This window comes from Typopeltis vanoorti, chromosome 16 (assembly GCF_054136105.1).
Source record: "Typopeltis vanoorti isolate ZY-2024b chromosome 16, IOZ_Tvanoo_1.0, whole genome shotgun sequence".
Classification (NCBI taxonomy): domain Eukaryota; kingdom Metazoa; phylum Arthropoda; class Arachnida; order Uropygi; family Thelyphonidae; genus Typopeltis; species Typopeltis vanoorti.
In genome coordinates this window covers 117718241-117738725 of record NC_143564.1, presented here as the reverse complement: position 1 = coordinate 117738725, position 20485 = coordinate 117718241, and the positions used below count along the sequence as shown (strand labels likewise).

Here is a 20485-nt window from a genome sequence, read left to right as displayed (position 1 = left end):
CTCCACCACCCTAAACTGAATAAGAATGACTGCCTTTCCTTGTCAAAAATTTGGGAAAGTTTGATTCGGATAACACATTAGTTTTTTTTAATTGAAGAATTCATTGAAGAAGTCATTCCAGGAATGACTATTCCCGGAATGTCCAGAGGAAAGAATCAATAGAAATGTAGGAAGTTCAAGGAGGAAGTGTGCAATACTCACAAAGAATTAAGAAAGGATAACTCCTGAAATGAAGTGAATAACCCTGTACAATACTGAAATTTGCTTAAAGACAAATTTCGTTGTGTAATCTGCAGTGTAATCTAGTGTGGAAAATTACAGCATCACAGTTTGTAATGTATATACAAAAATGGTATATTATTTCATCACTAACTTGCTTACAAAAATGTCTTTTGTTAATCAGAATCAGCAGCACTGAGTTATACTGAGTCAGTTCTAGGTCAACATCCTCCAGAGTATGTAGGCCTACAATGATAATGTCATCACATATTGTGTTTATTTATTTATTTTTAGTTCTAATTTCTTAAATGAGAGGCTGTGCACCTTATGGTACATTCATACTGTGGGTCAGACAGGTGAGGAGGAAGAAGAAACTTGTTAGCATATTTAAAAACTGGTAAATCGTACTCTTACTGATGTCAGGATGTGCTGGTGTTCTTGACAGGAGATGTCAAGAGCAACAGCACAGGTTTCTCCAAATCTTTCCATGGAATGGGTTCAAATATAACATAGGCCAGAAGATCTCCTGTGGAGAGTGGCAAAATCAATACTGGTGGTCACTAATTAGATAGCTGTTCTCAAGGTGTTGAAGCTGACTGTTCATAACTTTCCCATTGACAAAACTGATGTGAGAGCAATAGGTCGCTGCTTCATTTTAACTTCTTTTTTTTGGGGAACTGGTTGTACTTTCTTCTATGCTAAGGTGGATGCCAGCTGAGTAGTACAGTCAGAAGCATAACACTTAGGCATGATGGGTGGAATTCCATCAAGACTGGCTACCTTATGTAGAATCCAAGTTATTCAAGATTCTTCTGATGTGTATCTGGCAGAAGGTCACAGGAGGCATGAGATGCAATGTTCTAGGAAAGAAAGGAGGTAATATGCCATGGTCATCTACTGTTAGGGTGAGACAGAGGAGGAAGCAGTGACTCTATACCTATTTAGACTTAGTTTCATGTTTAAAATTACAAAAAATGAAGAGAAAAAGGGAAGGGAAACATGCAGTGGGAAAAAATAGACTCTTGAACATGTTGCCAATGCAGAGAGTATCTAGTTTCCAATCATAACATGGCCTTGACATTGTCCCCACCCCATACCATTACACATATGGACTCCCTCCAGGCACAACCTGGCTGTATAGATGGCATTGAGATTATATGTCCCCCCAAGACCTTTTGATCTAGAAGGAGGTGGTCATTGCAAGCAAGAAATATCTTTTCTAAGAATCTGTAAAAAGAAATAAAATTAAGTCATCATCATATTCTTGATATGCACCCTTGGTGTGGGGGGGGATGTACAGGATATTATGACAATACTACATGAAAAATGAAAAAGTTAGTTTGTTAGAAAAAGTTAGCGCCTTTATCAATTTACAAATACTTAAACACAGATCTTTGTTATATTCTACCATCTTCCTGTTATTGGTTTTCTCTGTTCTTACCAGTCTTTCCATGACTTTTCTTTAGCTAGTTTAACACAGTGCTCGATTTTCTTATATTTTTCTCTGGATTCTCTCAGGCAGAAGCTGACTTACTTGCCAGGACCTTTTGATAAGCTTTATTCTTTTTCTTTACTGATTCTTTTTAACTTCCAGAATCCACCATAGAGTTTGGATTTTTCTATATTTGCACATGACCTAACCACATGCTGCTGGCATGCGGTGGGATTGTCATAAAGAAATGTTTCCCTTTTTGTTCGTACTGTAGGGAAATGGGAAAGTAGTAATTAACATATTTCTACTTTCACTATTATAAATTATGAAGACAACTACCAGTCTTCAGGAGTTGCCACAGAATCTCTAAGGTTTGGATCTTGTTTTCATACTGTTTCATTTTTTCCTTAAATGATGTTCTACAGTTCATCTCTGAAAGCTGCTTAACTTTGTTTCATTTTAAAACTTACTAACATACTCTTCTTTTCAATATGATATTAAATTTTATCTTGGTTAATTTCAAATCCCCTGTATACTATTGTGTACTGAACAAGCATGAAGATTATCAAAGCTTATCAGTTAGACTTCCTATGTCTTGCATCTTCTCTCCATGTTAATTTTTGCATTTCTTTATGTTGAAACATGGTGTTATTAATAACTAGTTTATGACCTGAACAGAAATCTTGCAGGCACTTAGAATTAAGTGCCTGCAAGATTATTTTTACCTGCAATATAGCTTTGCATTTTTCACCAGATTTCCCCAAAACATTACTTGCTCTGCTATTTAGATCCCTACCAACTTCTTTTTAATTGTGTCAGCTGCCTTCCCTAATACCTCAAAAAATTCTTCAACTTCTTTCTTAGAAGAACTTTCTGTGAGGTGATAGACACAACAGGTCTCGTTGTTTAGTTCTGATGTTTGCTCACATCACTCTACTTGATGCTGCCTACCATTCAAGAAGATTATCCTTGTATTTAATAATGAATACTATAGCTACTTCTTTATCATTATTGTCATTGCCTGAATATAACATCTTGTTTATGTGTATGTAAAAATCGGATCTGTTTTTGTCGTCTGGTGATGCCTGTCATGTCATTTGGCTAGTTTTGGTACTTATTCCAATTCTTCTGCTAGTTCCACTTTTTTTCCTTAATTCTTCTTATGTTGATGGTGCCAATCTTAAACTCTGCTTTGGAATTTGTTCTAGTGACCGACTTTTCACAGTTCACCCTGATTCCTTGACAAAAACAATGGGGACGTTGTTCAACTGGGCAACACCCCAGCAGGCATGAAATTCTTCAATGTTGTAGCATCGTTTTGTATTATGGTTTAAGCCAATGAGCATATAATTTGGTCAGCTAAATCCCAAATCAGCAGCCCATCCTCATTTGTTCAGTATCCAGGAAGATATTTAAGAGGGTGCACCATGAGAAGGTGAGGATTTGACATTAGGTAAGAAGCCCTGCCAGTTCTCCACATTCCTTTAAAGGCAACATAGAGGTCTCCTCCCAGTTATCCAGCTTTAGTCCTTAAGCACTGCAGGAACAGTTCAGAGAATATATACAGGGTGGCCCATAAGTCATGAAGGGAGTTTAAACATTTAATAATTTTTAAGTTATGAAAAACCACTTATTTTAAACCTGTTTGTAACTTATGGGCTACCCTCTGCGTGTGTATACATACACACACACACACACACACACACACACACACACACACACACACACATATATATATATACTTACTTTATTTTTCAGTCCATTTTCTGAAGGAGTGTTACTAGGGCTGATGGGATTAATCTGTTCATATCCATTGATATTTATATCAGTTATGTCTTCTGTTTGAAAAAGGCTGGTTGTTTTGATATCTAATAATATACATAAAGAAATTGAGGCATATATATATATATATATATATATATATAACTTTTTAACTTGGGGATATTGTATATTAGGATAACCAAGTAATTTTATAAGCTTGGTTATTTAACTCCTAATCCCAAGTATGCAAACAATTAAGTTCGCGCCTGAAACATAGTTCAAGTCTAAAGATGATACAACACCAGGGCAACTCATTGTAAAGGCAGGTAAAGCTCTGATCACTATTCTTAGTATTTTCCCATAATGTAAAGCACATCTCACTACAAGATGTATACTGTAATACATTATGGGTGGGGTCACTACCAAGACCGGTTTCAACCTTTTTTGAGGTCTCCTCAGTGAGTAGCTAGACCCTAAATACCAAGGTTTTAGTAATACAGAGCCTTATCAACTTTATCTATACAAGTTGCTGCAAGGTGTTTTCATTTTTAATAAGAATCTCTGGAGAATTGAAACCGGTCTGGGTAGTGATCCCACCCATAATGTATTGCAGTATACATCTTTTAGTGAGATGTGCTTTATATTATGGGAAAATACTAAGAATAGTGATCAGAGCTTTACCCACCTTTACAATGAGTTGCCCTGGTGTTGAACCATTTTTAGACTTGAACTATGTTTCAGGCGCAAACTTAATTGTTTGCATACTTGGGATTAGGAGTTAAATAACCAAGCTTATAAAATTACTTGGTAACCCTAATATACAATATCCCCAAGTTCCCTAATATACAGTATCCAAAGATACTCAGTGAAACCATCCCAACAGGATGGTTTCACTGAGTATCTTTGGATTTGGGGGAAAAAAATGGAAATATAACATATTTTCATTTTTAAAGATTATGCTTACCATCAACTTTCATTACAAATGAAATTATTAGAATAATTTATTTACACTACAAAATAGGAACAAAAAATTCTACTAAGTTGCAAATTTTGAGCAATGCTTTAACTACTTTCTTTTGCAAAGTTTAGACCTCAGCAGGTCTAAACTTCAACATAATGCTAGAAAAACAGCTTATCACCAGTGGCTTAAAAAAAAACAATCCACTTTCATTTGCAGTCTATAATGAAGCTTGAAACACTGGTAAAACTCAGCTAAGTCAGACCCTGAAATGGCTAAATGTAGAAAAACTCACCACTTGCCAATGACAGCCATGCCCTTGCAAAACTTTGGGCAACTTCTGTCCATGTTCTTCAACTCTCTCTCATCCACAAAGCAGTACCAGCTAAAGATCAAGGTGATCTGCTGGCATCATTCTTTTCATACAACTCAAAAAAGCAAATCACTTCTTTACCTGGAATATTACACTACACTACATGCCTCCTACAGTCCTCCTAGAAAGACATCAGAAGAATCTTCAACAGCCTAGATACTAAAAAGTCTTTGAGTCCTGATGGAATAAAGTTAAAAAGATGGAGATTTCCCCATAATATCAATTACAATTGAAAAATAGTATTACCAAAATAATTATAGTAAACAATCAGATAATAATCATTAATAAAATATAAATCTATCCACAAAATGGTAATTTTATTTCATTTTTAAAACTTATGGAAATAATTACAATGTTATGGTAAAACTTCAGTATAATATATGTGTATCTGGAGCATACACATATACACAAAGAAACAAGCTATGTTACAATCTACATAGTATAATCAGTATGTAGATTTTCTGACCAAAAAAGAAATGTGACAAATGATAACTTACACGAGGTTTAATAGGTTGTGATAACAAAGACAGTAAAACTGACTAGTTTTGCCACATACATACGTTAACAGGACTGGCCTGACCTCTGGTGAAAAAAAATACTACAAAGCTAGAGTCCTGTTATCTGTTTGGTTAAAAATCATTAAGAGATATTGGCGAAGATTTGGATGGAGATATTCAGTTGTTTGCAGATGATGCAAAGTTGGGAAGAACCATAAAGAGTAGTGAAGATGTTGTGGCCTTGCAAGAAGACTTGAATAAATTGAGTGATTGGGCAAGCAAATGGGGATGTGAGTTCAATGTTGCAAAATGTAAGGTTTTAAAATTTGGAAAACAAAGATGGGATGCAGAATTTATGCTTGGTGAGAATATATTGTTGGAAGTAGAGAAAATAAGAGATCTGGGAGTGATAGTGGATAAGGATCTAAAATTTAGGGGACACATCGCCAAAATTGTGAAGACAACACAAAGACTTCTGGGAATGGTGAGGAGGACACTGACGTGTATAAGTAGGGAGATTCTTGTTCCATTGTATAAGGCTTTGATTAGGCCACACATGGACTATTGTGCCCAGATTTGGTCACCTGGTTTTCAGAAGGATGAAGAGATGTTGGAAAGGGTCCAAAGGCGACTGACTAAGGTAGTTTCTGACCTCTGGAATGTCGAGTATGAGGAAAGATTGAAAAGATGTAATTTGCATAATTTGCAGAGTCTAGTAGAGAGAATGAAGAGGGGAGATATGATAGAGACCTACAAGTTGGTAAGGGGTTGTTATAGGATCAATGGTGGAGAAGTTCTACAGAGAATAGTGGGAGATCAGGGGAGAACCAGAGGTCATCCCTGGAAACTGTATAAAGAGGGTGTGAGTAGGGGAGTGAGAGGCAGGTTTTTTTCGTGCAGAGTTGTGAATGATTGGAATGCCTTGCCTGAGAGTGTGGTGTCTGCAAGGAGTTTGAATGTGTTTAAGACCCAGTATGATGAGATGTGTGTGAGATAAAAGGACCTCCTAGATGAGTCTTTGACTCCATGAGGTCTTGTTTAATAATAATAATAAGCTGAAGAGGAATGTGCTGAAGAGCAATAAGGGCTGAAATCACTGCTTCGAGTCCTAAAGTAAGGATTTACTGGAGAACTTGAAAGAATTGTGAGAGCATGTTGCTAGTTTAATATATCTCTTAATGATTTGTAACCAACAGATAACAGGAATTTTGATATTCTAACCCCTACACTTGGTTACACTATAAATTAAAAATGTCCAGAAATTATATTCTTGGTTTCATCCTTTATCCAAGTATAAGCAAACAATGTTTGCATGGGAAGTATGAAACCAAGAATATAATTTCTTGGCATCTTTAATTTATAGATAACAAGAATCTAGCTTCGATGATGTTTTTTTTTTTTTCCACTAGAGGTCACACCAGTAGGGTTAACCTCCCTACTGGCAAGGTGGATGAAATAGCAAGACCAAATTACACTTCTTATCCATGATATTCAACGGGTGTTACAGAATCATATCCAGATTTAGCTGGACATCTATATAGACATCATGGTCGTTGGGGGGAGGGGTTAATGGTTAACCAAATTAATGTAACTTTATCATACTATGTACATTGTAACGTAGCTTGTTTCTTTATATATGTGTGTGTGTGTGTGTATACCTTCAGATAATGACCTTGATATGAAGGTCGAAACACTGGGCGATTTTTTTAGTTTATATTAGACTGAAGTTTTACTATAACATAGTAGCTGTTTCCATAATTTTTAGCTGATCACCATGTAACTATGAAAGAAAGGTAATTCTATTTGATATTCTTAATGCATGCTAGCCATGAAAATTCTAGACATTATTTCTCAGCATCACACAAAATCATTAAGTTTTAATCCAGTTTTGCTTTTCAGCTGCTAATATCACTGGCTTGTTGCTGTTTATTTTTTTATTATTTTAATGCTTGATTTAGCATCCCTGAACCTTTATCAAGAGCAACCACTTCCATTCCTCACTTCTTGAAATTTTACATTTCTTTATTTCTTCCACATACTGCACATAGCTCATTATGACTGCACTTAATATTTATGTATATTACCTTGATGGACCTGTGTTTCACTCAGGATTTCTCCATCAGTGCAGGTCACGAAAATGCCGCCAACGATCTTGATCCTCTCTCTTCCATGTTATACCCATAGATTTCACTAGTGGATCTTCCCATCTTGTAGGTGGTCTTCCTGGTTTTCTCTTTATTCTTGGTTGCCAGTTGAGTATTCTATAATGTCCATCTGTTATTCCTGAGTCTGGCTATGTGACCTGCCCATCTCATCTTGCTTTCATGTACTGCAGTTACCACATTATTTATGCCTGATCTCTTTCTTAGTTCCGTGTTTCTAACACATTCCATTTTGCTGATCCTACGTTCTATTGCATGCTGAGTTATTCTGAGAGTATATTTCTTCTTTTCTTGTCATGTTCCATGTTTCTGATCCATATGTGAGTGATGGAAGAATGTCACTATTAAATAGTTTTGCCTTTGCAGAGATGTCAAGATTTGGAACAGTAAGTGTTTCTTTTAGTCTGTTAAACGATAGCCATGCAGCTTTCTTTCTTTTTTGCTAGTTCTTCAGAAAAATCGTTATTCATTTTTATTGTTTGTCCTAAGTAATTGTAGGAGTCAACTTGTTCTATACGGATGTTATTAATACATAGGTGACTGTCACTTGTGTAGATGTTTTTAATCCATTTTGTTTTTTCTAGATTCATTTCTAAGCCTATCTTACTGCTGTTTGTATACATTTTTTCACCCATTTCTTCTAGGTCTTTTGGGTTGTGGGATATCCGTACTAGATCATCGGCAAACATAAGGATTTGTAGTTTTTCACCATCTATGCTTATTCCTCTATTTAGGTCTATTTTTTCAGAATGTATTCTAAAGTGCTGTTAAATAGATTTTGGGAGATCATATCACCTTGGCAGATCCTTCCCCCCTCTTTATGTCTATATTTATAGGTTGATCAAATAGGATTATTTGTATGGTCGGATTTTTGTTAATTTCTTTTATCATGCGGATGTAATGTTAAATAGATTTTGGGAGATCATATCACCTTGGCAGATCCTTCCCCCCTCTTTATGTCTATATTTATAGGTTGATCAAATAGGATTATTTGTATGGTCGGATTTTTGTTAATTTCTTTTATCATGTGGATGTAATGTCCACATTTATTTCCAGTATGATTGCATTGTGTTCTATGGTATCAAATGCCTTTTTAAAATCAATAAGGAGGAAATAGAGGGAATCAGTATTCTCTGCATTTTTCTGCTAGTTATGAAATGATCTGGATATGATTTACTGTGGAGATACTCTTCTGAATCCTTCCTGTTCTCTACTGGAGTTGTCTTCAAGAGTGTTTTGGATTCTGTTCAGTATTACTCTGTTCATGATTTTATATATGTGAGAGAGAGTAGACAGATTGGACGATAGTTTTTTTTTGTCTTCCTTGTTCCCATTTTTGAATAGAAGTATGGTTTTTGAAGTCTTCCATTCCTCTTTCCTTCTTTGAAGTACCACGTGAATATGGCAGCCAAGGCTTTAAAAATAATTGGTCCACCTTGTTGGATTTCTTCAGTCTTAATATGATCAAGTCCTGAGGCTTTACCCTTACTCATTTTCTTAAGGGCATGTTCTATTTCTTCTGGAAGTACATCTGATATATTGCTTGGTTTTGATAGGTTCTGAAACTTGGCACTTAGTTGCATAGAGATCATTTATGTATATAGCCAACTTTTATGGCCACAAACAAAATGTAGTCTTTGTAAACGGTATTGCAAAACTGCAGTTATCATAATAATTGGTTATTATGAGCTACATTGGTGAAAGGACAACTGAGGCCTATTTTAATGTCAGACACAGGATGATTAAAAAAAAAAAAGTTCCATTGTATTAGAGAGAATTTATCAGAGGGCAAATGGCTCAACCAAAGCTTGAAACTGGCAAACAATAAATGCTGTTCCTAAATAAACTGACTGCATTCCACCAGAATAATGTCATATGATTAGGTGAGTACTTATATCAATCCTGGCAATGTAACCCAAATAACTTACAGTCATCTTATGAATGACCACAACCTATGTAGAGGCTTGGTTGCTGTCTTGTATACTGCTAGCTTATGCTTCACATAAATTTATTTTCATTTGTTATGATGATGATTATTATTATTATTTTGTGTTGATCCCATCCACGAAAGATTATTTGCAAACTTACAGTATATTTTGCACCGTGGGCTAAGGATTTTTTTTTTTTCTATTTTATCAATTTTATATTTTCTTTTGTATTTTGATTTGTTACATAATATTGAAACCATGCTTAAGAGTCCAAAACAAGGAACCTTTTTTAAGCTGCTTCAGACCTCCAAATCAGCAGGAACAATGAAATTCATCTCCCACCTGAAGACAATCACGAATATCCATGCCCAAGGTGGGATTCAAACCCACAGCCTCTCAGTTGGAGAGTGGGTATGCTAACCACTCGGCCAACCAGGCCAGCATTTAATTAGCTTATGACAATATGGCAGCCATTTTTATTCCATTATCTATTTCCATTCGTACTACCACCATCACTAAAAATTGTACCTAAATAGCTGAAATATATATAGGTTAATTACTCATAATGCAGTTGATATATTTTCCATCTTCCTGTTATTTTCAGAAATTTTGTTTTTTATTTCCATATTAAATTTGTCACAGCTTAAGGAGTTGCTTTGAAGTCAAAGACATATGAATTACTGAGAGGAGACTTCAACATAGCTTTTTAATGAAGGTAGAGAATTGAGTGGGGATCCAAGGATGCTCTCCAGAAACCAAAAAAAGACTAGAGGTAACAATTTTCCCCAGGATTTCAAACAAGCAGATAGTCCAGTCCATCTCCTATCTTGTTCTTGTGGAATGGTAATTTGTTGGTATTTTGGATCCCTACTTGGCTTGAAAAGGCAATAATAATTGTCTTTTTCCAGGATTGCAGAAATACATTCCCACAAGAAATTACATTAACTAAATGGAGCAGATGATCTGTGGAGAATGGCGACAAGTGTTTAACTATGCCATAATGGATGCCATTTAGTCCTATAATAATTAGTTGGCATCAAAGCAAAGCAATTTACAGTTCTTTCCTGAACAGGCTGAATATTCCAGACCATTAAACATGAAGAGAATTTGATGTGTTTCTAATTTGCTTTTTAGGACCTAGAATAGTTGTAAGGTAAAGTTGCAAATGTTTTCGTAAGTCCCTCCTCGACAGTATCTGCAACCACTTTTGGTGAGCAACTACACATCCATTCTGTTCCAGCTTGATGATCCTGTGATAGAAGATATGAATGGAATTAACAAGTCATTTTGGCTCTGCCAGTGAATGTATCATATTTGGATGTAGGCAGGTTTGAAAGTAATTAAGTTTCATGTGGCAGGCTATTTGCAGAACATACCCAAAGCTTCATTTTTGGGCTTTCTAGACTAATGTTCAATCTGCATTTCACCATGTTTTGGAGAAAGGCAGAAACCAACTTGGTGTTTTGGTACTTCAGTTCTGGTGGTTTGTATTATAAAGCCCATAATATGATTTACTGCATCATTAACCCATTTTATCCCAGCATAGTCATTTGAGTACAGCATCTGGGATGCAAGAGATGTCACCACTAGGCCATTTTAGGTGCTGTACTCAAATGACTACGCTGGGATAAAATGGGTTAATTAGGAAGGGCACTGACTTAGAGAATCAAATTCTGCTAGGGATGAGAAGTTATTCCAGTCAGATTGATATATCTTAAATTGTGATATTTGTGATGGAATATATGGTAGTCCATATAAGAGAGTGAATACAACAGGAAAAACGATTGCTCCCAGAGATGTTTTCATCTATTTTCCATTTTAACAGTAGGAATAAGGGTGATGAACAAACTATTAGATCGATACTAGTGAATGCTCGAGTAGGCACACGTGAAAGAGGGCATTACTTCTTTATTTCAGAGGAAAGGTTATTGTCGTTGAGTATGCTCTTCACAACTCTCTGTGATGTTAGTTTGTGCATTACCCCAGAGTACTGTGGCCATTACTCTGGGGTAATGCACAAAGTCACACCTTAAAAGGATCGATTATTACAATATGCAGCATCTATCTATCACCTGGTGGAGATATTTCCCAAGATGATACTGATGACTTCATGTTATAGTATTATATCTGACTGGTTTGAATGGGGAATAATTGTATACAAGGAGGGCAATTCCTCCATGGGCAGGTCCAGTCCATCTCCTATATTGTTCTTGTGGATGAAAGAGATACATTACAACAAAAATCTTCACCAGGTTTCAAATATATTTCTTACAGTGGACTGAATTCTGGAAGACCATCCATCCAGAATTCAGATAGATAAAAAAATTCCCTGGGGAGGGGAGTTAGAATATCCATCCCATCTGAACACTTTTGATAATGAAATCATTTTTGGTGTCTTTTCAATAGTGAGGCTATTATTCATTTTTTTATCCGATTCATTCTACTGAGATTGTAAGTGCATCGTATTGTTCAGTGATTATCAGACATTATCATGCATGATAATGTCTTCTCAGATACTTTTTTTACTGTTACTTTCTCAGTGTAAGAAAGTTTCAAGAAGATGATAATGTGGTATACTTCCTCTTTGTCTCTTTATAAGATAAGTTCTGTTTAGTCTTGATCTTTTGAATCACCTTTTAGTATCTTTGGGTGGTTTACATTTAGTCTATATTCTCATGATCTTTATAACCACATCAGCACAATAGCAGAGCTATGGTAGACAATCTGAGCATACTTGTGTCTGATACTTACAGCAGCACAAAGGGTTGATTTAGGATATAGAGCCTAACAGGACTACTGAGATAGTCTATTTTCAATGATGTTCAGAGCAGATTTTCAGGGTGTTAAATATAAGGATGATTTCTGGTATCAGGATACTATTCTTAAGCTGTTACTGCTTGATCTTATAATTCCAAGCAAATCTCCTCAATTAGGAACATCAAGGTGATCCAATTCTTATATTACTCGTCAAGAACAGTTCAGAGTTTTGTGAGAAGTTACTGCAATTCTGCAGTAAGAATTCTTCAGTCGGTATTCTCTTGAATGATGTTGCATCTCTGATTGTTTCTGGGGATCCTACCAAACCTTTTAAACCCCTCTGGATAAAGAAAGATGACAATTTTCCAATTGAACAACTGTTGAATGAATAATAAAAGAAAGATGGAATATGGGGGAATAATTGGGGAATGGTAGGCTATTTGCAGAACATACCCAAAGCTTTATTTTGGGCATTCTAGGCTAATGTACAATCGGCATTTCACCATGTTTTGGAGAAAGGCAGACACCAACTTGGTTTCTGCCAACATTTGCAAATGTCTCTGATATCTTTTGCTTTTTATTTTTGTATATGTACATATACTGTATGAGGAGCCTTGATTTCATTCTCAAGAGGAAGAAGAATTCAGTACCAGAACTCTCTACCAACAGTGAGCCACACTGATGTCCACTATCTGACAAACAATGACTGCACTGAGAAATAGAATGCTAGTGCTACCCCAGACACCATACAGGCACTACAGCAAGTCACTTAGGATCTCCCAGACCACAAGGAAAGGAGAACTACTGCAATGTCCACTGATCCTTGCAGACAAACCCACTAGCTATCTGATCCCGACAGATAAGACAAGAAAGATAGTAGTTCATACAGGAATGCTGTCTTTTCAAATCAGAGGATAAAGTAGCACAAAACTACCAGAATCCACCTTCCATAATTATATTTATTGGTTGCACTGCATGGTAAATACAGTACAAGGCAATGGATCTCACCATCACTGAAAAACAGGACAGTAAAAAAGATTCAGGAGAAGTAGAGTGAAGAATATGGGAAGAAAAGAAAAGACGAAGGTAAAAAAGGCCTGGACCATAACTAGGAGGGTCCCCCTCCATGACAAATGGGTGATCTACGTGGAGGGATGTCTATAGGGAAGGGAGGGGTAGGGATGATTTTGTCAACTGTTTGCCAAGTTCAGTAGTTGATAGTAAGTGGGACTTACCATCAACTACTGAACAGGGTAGAGAAGAAAAGGTACTGGATTAGAAAATTTCGAAGTATCGTATCTATCTAGGATGGACTAACATTTTTAAGTTATCAGCTTGTTTTGGGCCAAGATGTAATTTTTAAAGGATATCTTAATCATTTATTTTTACATGTTTGTGGGATCACTATCTATAATTTAGTTAATGGTATGGTCCTTTAAAAGATTTTTTTGTTGTTGTTGTTGTTTCTAATGGATTCATAACTAGGTGCCTGCATAGCCTTGTGGAAATGGCATTTGCTTCTATAGTGCAAGATAGCCAGATGCCATTATAATTTCAGTTCCAGTCACTGTTATGAGGTCTCATTTTCAAGCAGCTCTCAACTCAGGGATCTTTGGCACAGGCAAGAATGGTCTCCCCTGTGATACTCAAGTTTCTAACTCAAGAAAATTGACCACATAACTTGTACTTTTTCAGACAATAACATATAGCGTTTATAACCATGAGATGGTGAACTGGCAATCGTACTTTCTCCCCAGATGCCTATGTAATCATTAACACTCTGTCATATCTATCCTTTGAAGATTGGTTGTTGGCCAATTCAAAGAAGCTAGTTATTATTAAACAGCCCCGTCCATTCCCTTTGGGAAATAAAAGGCATCGAAGGGTTTATGTTATTAAATAAACCCTCATCATACACATGCCGTGTCAATCTTTATCATTTTTTTTATATATTTTGATGAGCTATTTTGTTTGGAGGATTTTGAGAAGTTCAGCTTGACTAAGGACACTTATAGATAACACATCTCACTGTTATCCAGGATTTCCAATAATACATGCATATACAAAAGAAAAAGATTGAAAAATTATTAAAAAAAAACTTTCATTCAAAGATATTAACAAGCTGAAACTTTACAATGCTAAATCACCTTTGAAGTCCAATAAATTCACAGAAATAAGACCATGCCACTCCTCTTCATCCAAGAATATGGCTATTTACACACTTGCCAAACAGTCAGCAAAATTATTGTTCCCACAAATGCTTCACAGGAGATATCCCTCTTTAATAAAAAATATTCTACCCATTTCAAATCTCAATCTGGCAAAAAAACTCATTTTGAAAAATGCTGACATGATCAGTTCTGTTTACTTCATTGTTTACTAAGTGTAAACAGTGAAGTAAATCAGTCCTCTCACTAACAGAGGGACTGATCATCATATTATCTTCCTCTTCCCCCATCCCCTCAACATTTTTTAATTATTCAAATTTGCCATTCAGGCTGGTTATTTTATATGGAGAGTAATAATATATAAACCACTAAATGAGACTGCTGTTGGTTTCTTACTCACTCCATCTCTTCAATCTACTGCTATAGAGGGAAGAAGTGAAACTAAAAGCCCTCAACACAAACACACTTAAATCTGGAGTCTTTTTTTTAATCCCACGAATAACAAATGGCTGTTATTCTATGCCATATTAGCATTACTTCTCCTAATAGTAATACTGGTATTACCATTAGGAGAAACACAGAATTATTTCAAGCCACTTCAGGTCTCGAATAAATAACATAGGGATCTCATACTGGATGATGAAATTCAAACCTACAGCCCATTGGTTAGACAGCAGCAGATATGCTAAAAATTCAGCCAATCAGACTGGCTGTACTGTGTTCATGATTTGTATGCTATTTGGCTTCATGATGCTTGGACATATTAAATACATTTTTAGTGCAACTACCAGCATGGCTGGCTGAATGGATTAAATGTCTGCTCTTTAACTAACAGGCTATGGGATTGAATCCTGCCTTAAGGATGAATGTTGGTAAATGTTTTCAGATGATAGACTATCATTCACTGAAGCCCACACCCTGCTTATTGCAGGCCTGAAGTAGCTTGAAAAATTTCAATGTTTGGTCTCTATAGAAGGGTTTCTGTATTATCTAATCCTTAGCCTACTCACGATGCACATGTATTACACATTTACAGCCTTACTTAGGAGGGATTCACAAAAAAAAAAAATTCACATAGCCAACACACAAACATACACGCTTTACTTCTGTATAGAAAAAGAATCAAATAAATGCCTATTGCTCTCCCAAAACACGTCCACTATGCTTTCAAATGCTTCAGACTCTTTACAGAAAGCCAGTGCTGGCTTTCTGTAAACCTAAAACAACAATATATCCTTAAAGCATTGACACTCAAGGCTGTTACACTACCTGGCCACTGAATTAGCAACTTTTATTTAATACCGTGTTGGACTTCCTTTAGCTACTACCAATACCAATCCTCTTCAAATCCCATTAAATGCTTCAATTAAAAGGACCACCTAGATGAGTCTTTGATTCCATGGGGGGGGGGTCTTAAGATAATAATAATAATAACTATTATTGGGGGGGGGGGGGTGGAGAAAGAACCAGAATCTAAAATTTGTTCAGTCTTCCCTGAAAAGAAGACTAAAAAACTCACTCCATCCATGATGGGATTTAAAATAATGTCAAAGCAAGTGACCATCATTTAACAATAAATTATGAAATTATTCATTACTAGTTTTATGTTTTCACATGTGGTGAACAAAATATGTTACTCTGATGGTGACTTAATTCACCACTGACAGAAGATTCATGGTGAGTTAATATGCCAGTCTGTCCATCTGTATATGCATATAAGTCATTACTGTCGAACGATCACCTGCCATAGTTGCGTCTTCAAGCTTCCTCCTAGTGGTACCGCCGGGTTCAGCGGTGAATATCGCTGAAAGCTGAAGAGCTTGATAGGTGCGCTCGTCACCGAATGATCTACGAGCAGAAGCCAACATTTAGCCCCTGAGTGACAGTTAACACTGACTCTGGGGGCTTGTATCAGGCAACTTACCTTGTACAAGATTGAACGTGCTTCACCGGTCTTGCAGGTGGACCATTCCTCCGAAAGGAGAGTGTGAAGACAAGATATTGATCTTCAAGTAACTGTGGGTGACTGTCCCAGGCCTTGGTAGATCCTAAGAATGATTTGGGGTGATTCTGGGGCTAGGCTTCAAGGCTAGCTTACTCGAGTAATGACTGAATTCAGGTAAGAGCTGGTGGCAGTGCCAGGCCTCTTTTGAGACATTGTATCTGGCCAGCATACTTGAGCAGGACTTTGCTATCAGAGTAGAGGCTGGTAGGACACTTTCCAGTGCAGAGCATGAAGTGTGGCTCTGGGTAAACTGCCCATTTCAGTTGAAGCTGGTGATGGTGCCAGGCTCTTTTTTTAGGGCATTGTACATAAGCTAGCAAGCTGAATTTTATTCCAGAGCAGAACATAAGCGCAGCACTGGGAATCAGGTACTTAATGGGACTGCAATCGAAGGAGTTCGATTGCATGCAACGTAGGTTGCATTTTGATTGTGTACATCCGCCCGTACAGTTTGTCTGTGTGACTAGTTCTTTTAGGATGCTGAAGAGAACGTCCCGTGGGATTTTGCTGAGCAGGATTGTTGCACAAGACATGAGGTATCCCTCCGCCTAAAGTGAGGGGGGTGGGCGGGAACCGTTGATCCTGTCAACCTGTTTTCTGGTGGTTCCTATGTTAGATATGGATAGAAAGTAGTTTTGTGCACGTCATTGATGACTGCCCTGACTGCCCCAATGATATTGGTGATGGCGGACTGGTCCGGAGCCCAAAGCCCTGGTTTCAATGTGTAGATGCTAAGGGTCATGGTAATGGCAAAGGATCAGGAGGGTTCATTTCTATTTTGCCCTCACGATGTGGGGGCATGAGGTGGGCTACGGAAGGTAGCCAACCGGGAGCGAGACCCAACTCCATGATTTTAAAAAGTGGCAACCAACAAACCGAATAAAGAAAAAAATCAACAATGCATAAAATCATGGAAAATAAAATTCACTTAGATTGTCCAAATAAATTGCCTACTACCCAGCATTTACTCCATTAAGACAGAAAAATATAGTTATTAATTTTGAAATAGGGAAACACAAGAAAAAGAGCCTAGAAAACCCTGAAATCTTGAGATCATCAGCTCTTTCAAAAATAATGAAATATGGACCTGACTCAATAAAGATCTACACAGATGGCTTCAAAAATCCAAATGGCAATTCTGGAAGTGGTGTCCTCATCTATGGCTCTCAAATATAGAGCTTAAAACAACCAAATATAGCAAACTTAGACACACACACACAAAAAAACACTACATAAGGATTCTGAAATAATTTTCCAATGGATTCCATCCTATGTGGGATTAAAGTGGAATTAAACCACAAATGAAGTAGCAAAAATGGCTGCATCATCAAGTGATACCACAGATTTATCTTTTTAAAACTCTCAAAAAGAAAACGTAAAAAGAATGATTCTCCAGGAGATGACTCACCATTGGTATTCAACAGAAAAACTAAGAGCTACCATCAACTCCAAGTTCAATCGCTGTACCACTACCATGATCTCTGGCCTCAAGACCGACCACACAAGACCAATCAAGTTTAGTAATGGCAAAAAAGTCTTTCCCATCTGTAACATCACCATTGCATTTACTAACTTGTATGAATATTTCTAAATGTGAACTTCAAAACAACCCAGAAAAGGTGCTGTATAAAATACATGAATTTGACCCCTATGATCTGGTATAATAATACCATGGGATCTGGTATAATAATAAGAAGAAAAAGTATTTGGAACTATACAAAAATTTTAATAACAGTCTTTAGCACAACTGTTTTTACTATCATGTGATTGTTGCCAGAAAATGGTGCATTGCTAGGTGAAAGAGTCCAATGCAAGTCCACTGTTAATATTTTCGAAAAAAGTCAACTACAGCTGTTCTTTAATTTTTGTTTATATTAATTTTCCTGTTGTTTTTGACGGGTACAAAATCTTACATTCATGCCATAGAATCACCAAATATAAATAACTCTTATTCCACTAGTGATACAGGTTTTAAATAGCATGTTCCTATGTCAAGAACAAACTAAGTTACTTCTTGTAGCAGTAGTAGTCATACTTAAGAATATTTACAAATAATTATTTTACTTCTCTTTCAAATAGCTAAATTAGGAGATAGTGTGCCAGATTGGGTATTTTTTAAATAAAAACACCCAAATTGGCACCCATTGTTTTTCTATTTTTTTTTAATAAAAACGTTTTTATTTAAATTTTTTTAAAGAACCAGTTGACGAAATGCATGCAAAACTTTTTCATTTATTTATTTTAAAAAACATGATCGGTGTGTATTAAGCACTTTAGAGTGCTTTCAGATTAATTTAGTTTTTACTGTGATCAGTGATTTTCGCTGCATTTGTATCCATTCTTGTCCCCTGTAATGTAAAAACTAACAATTATTCACCCAATATGCTTTCCTAATTCCAAGACTCTTCCAAAGCTTTATTGAGCAGACATACATAGATAACACGCACACACATCAACCTTATACGCACTACTTAAAATCAATAATGGACTGGGGATTGCATTGCTCGAGGAATAGATCGACACATCACGAAAACAAGAATCACAGTCAATGAATTGTCAATCAAACACCACAATCGATACCTAGTTATCTTACAATAAAAGAACTCAACGCTCTCAAATAATGGACCGAACTTATTTCCAACTCACTAGAATAGTTATCTGTATTATAAATTTAATTAATAAGCATACTTTTGTGTTTATTAGTGTATACTGTAAATGAATTTTGGACCTATCAGATTTCTCTGCACCCAAATAGTTGTGGCTAGATTTAACTGTTTGCAAAGATTATCTTTTTAGTACTTATGGAAAGCTCTATAGAATTTCTGTTGATGTGCGAATATCTGTGCAAATTAAACATATATTTTGGAAAGAAAAGATGAATTTTATGAATGAAAATAATATAATAAATCGAAATTTAATTAATTTAAATCTTATTTTAAATTTATTTAAAACAGAATTTCACATAACTCTGTCAGAAACCTGTTTTTAAATTGATACTTTTTTTGTACCCCAGTTATTTTTTTATTAAACAGTGATGTGAAGTTATCTTTATAATAAGAACTAATATGGTCTTCTGTTTCTGTCTCCTGTATTTAAAATAAAACTAATTAACTATCCAGTCTAAATGATTATTTTAAAATCAAGTGTTTTAAAATGTGTGCTTTTCTGTGATCATTTTTCAGTAACCGTGATGTAATCTTGTAAAATATCCTAATAAAATTGGAATATGCAAAAAAAAAATTCTCTAAAGATGGTGTCCATAAAGAAATGTACATCAGCGGCACTGAAGACTTCTGTACGAAAGTCTAGCTATGCTATTGATTTTTCACAGTGGATGCATTGCAGAAACTGCTATACATATGCACTGAAAAACGTGAAAGATCTGTGGTCCATTTGGGTGAATGAGAAGAATGAAAACGTTAACGTATGTGAAAGCAGGAGTAGATGATATTCGACCAGAAATGCTGAAGTATGGTGGTATAAGAGTCTTACAGTGGCTGCACTGCATAGTTCAGAAAGCCTGGACAGAGGGGCAAATTCCCGATGATTGGAGTAGAGCTCTCATAGTACCCATATATAAAAAGGGAAATAAAACTGAACATTAGAATTACAGAGGTATTTCTCTACTCAGTGTTCCTGGTAAGATATATAAAAGTATACTTGAGAAACAGTTGAGAAGAATTCTGGAAGAAAAGCTTGGTGAAGAACAAGCTGGATTCAGGCCAAATAGAGGCTGTCAGGATCAGATCTTCACTTTACGACAAATAGTCGAGAAAGCATGGGAATATAACAAAGATCTGTATTTAAGTTTTGTCGATTTGGAAAAGGCATATGACAAGGTGCCAAGAGAGAAGCTATTCAATATGCTGCAGTTATATGGTGTCAATGGGGCATTATATCAAGCAATACTTAGTCTTTATTTGAGTTGTGAGTCAGCAGTTAGAATTGAAGGAAGTACAGGAAGATGGTTTAATGTTAAATCTGGTGTGAGACAAGGATGTACATTATCCCCTCTGTTATTCATTATCTATATGGATCACATTATGAAGGAATGTGGTATTAAACCTGATATCAAAATTGGAGATGTTAATGTCAGCTCTTTGCTTTATGCGGATGATGTTATACTTCTAAATAAATCCGCTACAAGTCTGCAAGATTCTCTGACTAAATTGAATAGCTGTTGTAATAGATATGGTATGAAGGTCAGCAATAAAAAGACAAAGAC

At 36.1% G+C, this 20485-nt stretch overlaps 1 protein-coding gene across 3 annotated transcripts in view; it reads right to left on the bottom strand.

The window, feature by feature from the left end:
• LOC150098282 (uncharacterized) overlaps window positions 1-20485 on the bottom strand; it is a 709319-nt gene that overhangs the window by 365095 nt on the left and 323739 nt on the right. For all 3 annotated transcript variants that reach the window (XM_090406261.1, XM_090406264.1, XM_090406263.1), the window contains exon 14: window positions 3398-3519. In XM_090406261.1, the coding sequence (XP_090262387.1) occupies window positions 3398-3519 (122 nt within the window). The remainder of the gene's footprint in view (window positions 1-3397; window positions 3520-20485) is intronic.